The following is a 5,544-nucleotide window of genomic DNA, read 5'->3' on the forward strand; positions in this document are numbered from 1 at the left end:
CGTTACTTTCTAAGAAAGTATGAGAATGCTTAACGTAAAACTTAACTTAAATCTTGCCTAAAATTTCAGTGTACATTATGACAGAAAAAGAAAGTCACATCTGAAAGTGAGGCATTCAGTTTAAAAAAGTTGCCAAAAGCAGGAAAAGGTGAAATTTGGTTTTAATAAGTTGATGATATTGCACTTTCACCTCGTGTCTTTGTCCTTTTCCACTGGAATAGTTCAGGAAGAAAAAAAAAGATATGGTAACATATCTTCAACGGGAATTTTCGGTAAAAGTCAACGATTTGAGAGGTTGGTAGAAAAAAGTGCTGTTAGATTGATGAAATATTGCTTTATTTAATGACAAGAAGTCAGATTCAAATTGTAAGCATTGATTAATTAATGAAGTTGACATGAGTATGCTTGCAACTTTTATTCAATTCAAAGATGTGATTTCCGATTGTTTCACTCTTTGCGAGGCAAACTTTGTCAATCAAATTAAATTACAATTCGTTGCGTTGATTGTTTTTTCTTCTTTTCCTTCCATAAATTGCTTATTCATTTCAAGAATTTCAACGACATTACTACTGTATCTTTGTGCATCAATGTAGTAATAGAAATGATCAGTATTATCATTACTTCACCATTTCAAGTATAGTATTATTAATCGGCAATGGATACTGAGTAATTACTGTCATATTTGATGCATATCATTCCATATTATTGATTTTATAGCTGTTGATTAGAATAGATAATTAAAAAGAAATAGCACAATTTTATGCACTGAATAATGTTCTACTAAAGTAATGCTTACAAAAATTAGCTAATTTCCTCTCCTGCCTCAATTCGCAGATTTTTGATACATTAATTGTATTAATATAGCAACGATGAAGTAATTGAAGCGCAAATGTTCTACTTTACTTACTGAAATTTGTGATACTACAGGAATTTATTTTGCTTAAAGTGGTATCAAATATGCGTGTCAATATTCAAACATATCCCACTGAGGTACTTCTTAGAGATAGAGATCCTTCGTAAATAAAATTTTTAGAGATTCGGAATATCTGATGAACACTGATAACAGAATGAAGTGATAAAAGCAATGTCGAAGGATAACAATTTAGCATTCAATCATATTTGCCCACTTCTGTCGCATTTTTTTTTAATATTCCCTTGCTTTTACTTTTTCTTTTTTAATTCATTTTCCTTTTTTTATTTTCTTGCACTATTTGCATTGAAAAATATTTGTGTCAGCGAGAAAATAACAAAAACAATTTTATTCTTCCCAATCACTCATTTCATAATCACTTTCCATTCCTAGGCTTGATAGTGGTATTGGTTTCACCAGGTCACCTTTAATTACACGTATTTCTCGTTTTGATGACCTAGTATAGACATGTGGTGAGCGTATTGGTGCTGCCATACGACCCAAAATTTCCTGAGTATCCATACTTTCTTGCACATAAAAAACTTGTACCCCTAAAAGAATCAAATTTTTTTTTTTGTAGATTTCAAATATGATAAATTAAATCTGATTTAAGAAAAATTTTGCACATTTTTTTCTCCCTCAAAAAAAGGATAGGATAATTTTGATTATCATTATGTCAGATCAATGCAGGCAGGAATAAAGATTGTTGAAAAAGAAATGAATATGAAAAAGAGTTTTATAGGCTGATTTAATCAGATTTCTTATTTTTTTTTTGCTTATTTCATTTGTTCTTACAATTCGTTATCACAGGCATTAGAAAATGAAATTTTGCAGTATTTTGAAATTCAATTAGCAGTTGAAGGAAGACTGAATAAAAATTGATCGTATTCCACCAAATAATCCCGATAAATTTTTGAAATTTAACAGAAAATCATTCGATATTTCTCAACAGATATATATACCTGAGTAAACACGTCGACGAAGCTTTCGTGCGCATTCCATCATTTTACGTGGTGCTTCTTCGATTGCAAAAATTGTCAAATTTCTAGAAGCGAGAGAAGATTGCCTTGGTTTCTGTTCATTGGAACAATTTGTAACGATCATTTGAGTAATTTCTGAGGTACCAGATGTGGAAACGCTACTTCGTGATGATTCTTTCCACATCTCATTTGTTAAACTTTCTAGGCCTATAATTTTTCTCATTTACTTTAAAATTTAGGAATGAATTCTAATGTTAAATATTTTCTTCATTTTTTTTGTTTCAAACAGAAACTACTTTGACAATTAATTAATTCTTTAAATTTCCTATGACTAAATAATTGAATTCATCCAGTCATTCAAACAAATTTCCTATGTAAGCATTGGAAAATAATCTTTAAACATAATGAAATTTACTTACTTCGATCAGATGAGCTATTAATGCTATTTTTAGATCCCATATTGCTACCATTTCGTGAATTCAACCAAGAACTTTTCCGTTGTGATGGCTTTTCTTCCGGTTTCGGTTGTGGTGTTCCAAGTTGTGCAAAATTTGGTATCCGATTTGCGCTATGATGTATCCTGAAAAGGAAACTAGCAGTAGCAAAATTTTGTCTAAAATGTTTTTGCAATCAAAAAGAAGACAAACAATAGAATTATTCTTAGTTGAATTTATTGAATTATTTTTGAAAAGCATTATTATTGACTATTTTACTGAAAAAAAAGAAAGGAAAATAGCCTAACAATCAAACGGATCAATATGGAATCGTAAGTTTTATTTCAAAATAAAAAAGCTTGACTAATCTGACATGTAATTGTTCTTGTGTTATACGTGAACGCTCGGATATATCCGTGATATTCCAGTGTTTCAGTGATTGAAAAAGGAAGGGAATTTTCTTCATATAGAGAAATAACGTTGTATCACAACATTTATTATAACATACTTTCAGAAAAATCCCTACTTTTGACCTATTTAATAAAATTATTCAGTTCATTGTTTATCATATTCATCAAATAGATGATTGTCAATGATGATGATCATCGATTTAATTAATGAACAACTATTTTACAATTATACCATACATTAATTTTCGCTATTAGTCCTATTGATTAGCATTAATAAAGCAATTTTTTGTAATTTTAAGAGTAATAAATCTTTTAGAAATGTTTAAAATACTAGTAATAGAATTACCTAAGTAATCGAATATTATGTGGCATTTTGAATTCGATAAATTGAAACAATACAGCTGAGTTATAATGTCGAAAGCCAAGGCAATTCAGCGGAAGTTTGCTCAAAAGTCGCGTAATCGATTCATCAATTTGAGATGTTTCACCCAAATGAAAAATATATGGTGGAATGTCCAAATCTTCTACTACCTGAAATTTTAATTAACAAAATTAAGAAAAAAAATTATAAAAATTAGTTCCAAAAAAAGTATGGGAGGATAGAGGAATGTTGAAAATGCATCCATGCGCTATTTAAACAGTTAAAAAGCGCAAAATTAGCAGTTTTTTATTAATATTTTCATTTATATTAATACTAGGAGAGAGCAAAATAAAAAAGCTTTTATTATCATTTGCTGAAATCTTATATCAATTTAATAAATAAAAAGTTGTCAAAAAAATTGTGGAAGGAATGAAAAAGATGGAGCTGTGATAACTTTGTTGAGAAAAGGAAGTTATAAATTTAATTTATGGATAAATCGATTATGTACTGGAAAATTGTAACCTGAAGTTTAGCAATTGCTTTACAGTACCGATCCTTTTTATTTTCTTTACCGTATGTACAACCAATAGCCATCCGTTTTAAAGTCTTATAAAATCGTTCACATAGTGCATCAATTGCTTTCGAAGAAATATATAAACCTGTGAAAATTGAAATCCTTTTCATGCTTATAAAAATTTTAATTGTTAAAATTATGGTAAGATAAGATGAAATATATTTGTTAATTAGAATATTAGTGGGAGTAAATAAATGATTGAAAGCTTGAATAGGTAAGATAGATGAAGTAACTAAGCAAACAAATAGATGAACAATTAAGCGAGTTGACCGTTTTAGGTTTAGACTAATTATCTCCTCCTTTTTTGTTTCAAAAAATGGCTTTGGCTTTTTCTTCTTTGTTAAACGGATGGCTTTTTTTTCTAAAAAGCAAATGAAAAGACTGAATAAATTAAATGATAAACAAAGTAATTTCAGGCACATCCGATTCTATCAGTGCAAAAGTGGCATCAGTAATTACCGGATGTCATTTTTTTTAACCAAGAAAGAAAATGGATATGAACAAATTAATTTCGTTGATTGAAATAAATTATTAATAAGAATATTGGGAGAGTAAAATGGTTTTGAAATAAATGTAGCAAAAACTTTAATTTTTAGATTTGGAAAATAAATTTTAAACTTTACCGACAAGTTGCAAATTAACAATAGGTCCTTTAACAGAGTCGACAAGAAAGCATGGAAAAGCAGCTGTACATTGTGAACTGGATTGTGGAACTGTTGAATCGAGGACAAGAATAGATTCCAATAGCGGAAAAGAAAACAAGGAATGCAATAAACGCCTAGCAGGCCTGAAAGAAAAAAGAAAAGAAAAAAAGTTGTGTGTCACTTAATTTTGTTTTGTAGATAGTATCAGACAGTATTTTGTAGATAGATTTTTTTTTGTAGGTGAAAGAAAAATAATAAAATTTTCTTCTTATAATATAAAATTAATCGGTTGTTATTCATAGTAATTACAGGAAAAGTGAATAAATGTGATGGTGCAAAGATGATGGGAATATATAATAAGGAGTAGAACGAAACAGGTAAACAGATGAAGATGCCAAGACAAGAAGGAATGTGTGTAGAATCAAATAGGTAAACAGATGAAGTTAAGATGCCAAGATAAGAAGGAATGTGTACAGAATCAAAAGCCAAGACAAGAAGGAATATATGTCGTGAAAACGAAACCTCAAATAAATTCATTCACATTGTAAATTAATGCTAACGATACTATGAATCACTTTTGACATATCTACATTCCTTAAAATTATTTCCCACAACAACAATCACTGGGATAGCAAGTATCACATATATCCTACAATCGAGCAACGAATTGATCGACTGAAGGAAATTAAGGTCTGCCCTAATTGTTTCAAGCTTGGACATAGCGAATTCGACTGCAAAAAAAAGGGTAAGTTGTTTTTATTGTAAGAAATCTCATAACAGCTCCTTTTGTACCGATAAAACTAACCAGTTCAAACAGCCTAAAGATTCTGGAGTTGACAAAGGAAAGATTGTGGTTAGAAATGCAAATATATCAAATAATTGGACTATGAAAGTCGAAGGGATAAGAGTACTGCTTTTATGTAAAGAAATTACTGTTTTTAATCCTGATAAACCTGAACAACAGGTACAAGCCCTAGTACTCTTTGACGTCGGTGCTGATGCAACCCTTATTTCACAAAAGTTAGCACATCGACTGAATCTCAGAGAAACTGATGAAGAAGAATATACAATCTCCTCCCTTGGCAACAGGAATCCCAGGGTATGCTACGTAACTCAAACACAAATTGGAGTGAAAATGAAAGGCTCAAATCATATGACTCTCCAAGCTAATGTTGTGGGTTATCTAACAAGTGATCTTCAAGTGGTTGAAGTAACAGATAAATATGAAATT

The 5,544-nt window shown here is 30.0% G+C and overlaps 1 protein-coding gene across 1 annotated transcript; it reads right to left on the reverse strand.

Moving 5' to 3' along the window:
* Positions 1–1,258: 1,258 nt before the first annotated feature.
* LOAG_12186 (hypothetical protein) lies at positions 1,259–4,850 on the reverse strand (the record flags this gene model as incomplete). The annotated part of the gene is made up of 7 exons (XM_003147700.1): positions 1,259–1,461; positions 1,873–2,097; positions 2,310–2,470; positions 3,081–3,265; positions 3,618–3,754; positions 4,293–4,456; positions 4,831–4,850. The coding sequence occupies 7 exons, from the start codon at positions 4,848–4,850 to the stop codon at positions 1,259–1,261; spliced, it is 1,095 nt and encodes a 364-aa protein (XP_003147748.1).
* Positions 4,851–5,544: the final 694 nt, after the last annotated feature.

Source organism: Loa loa (genome assembly GCF_000183805.2).
Source record: "Loa loa unplaced genomic scaffold supercont3.351, whole genome shotgun sequence".
Taxonomy (NCBI): domain Eukaryota; kingdom Metazoa; phylum Nematoda; class Chromadorea; order Rhabditida; family Onchocercidae; genus Loa; species Loa loa.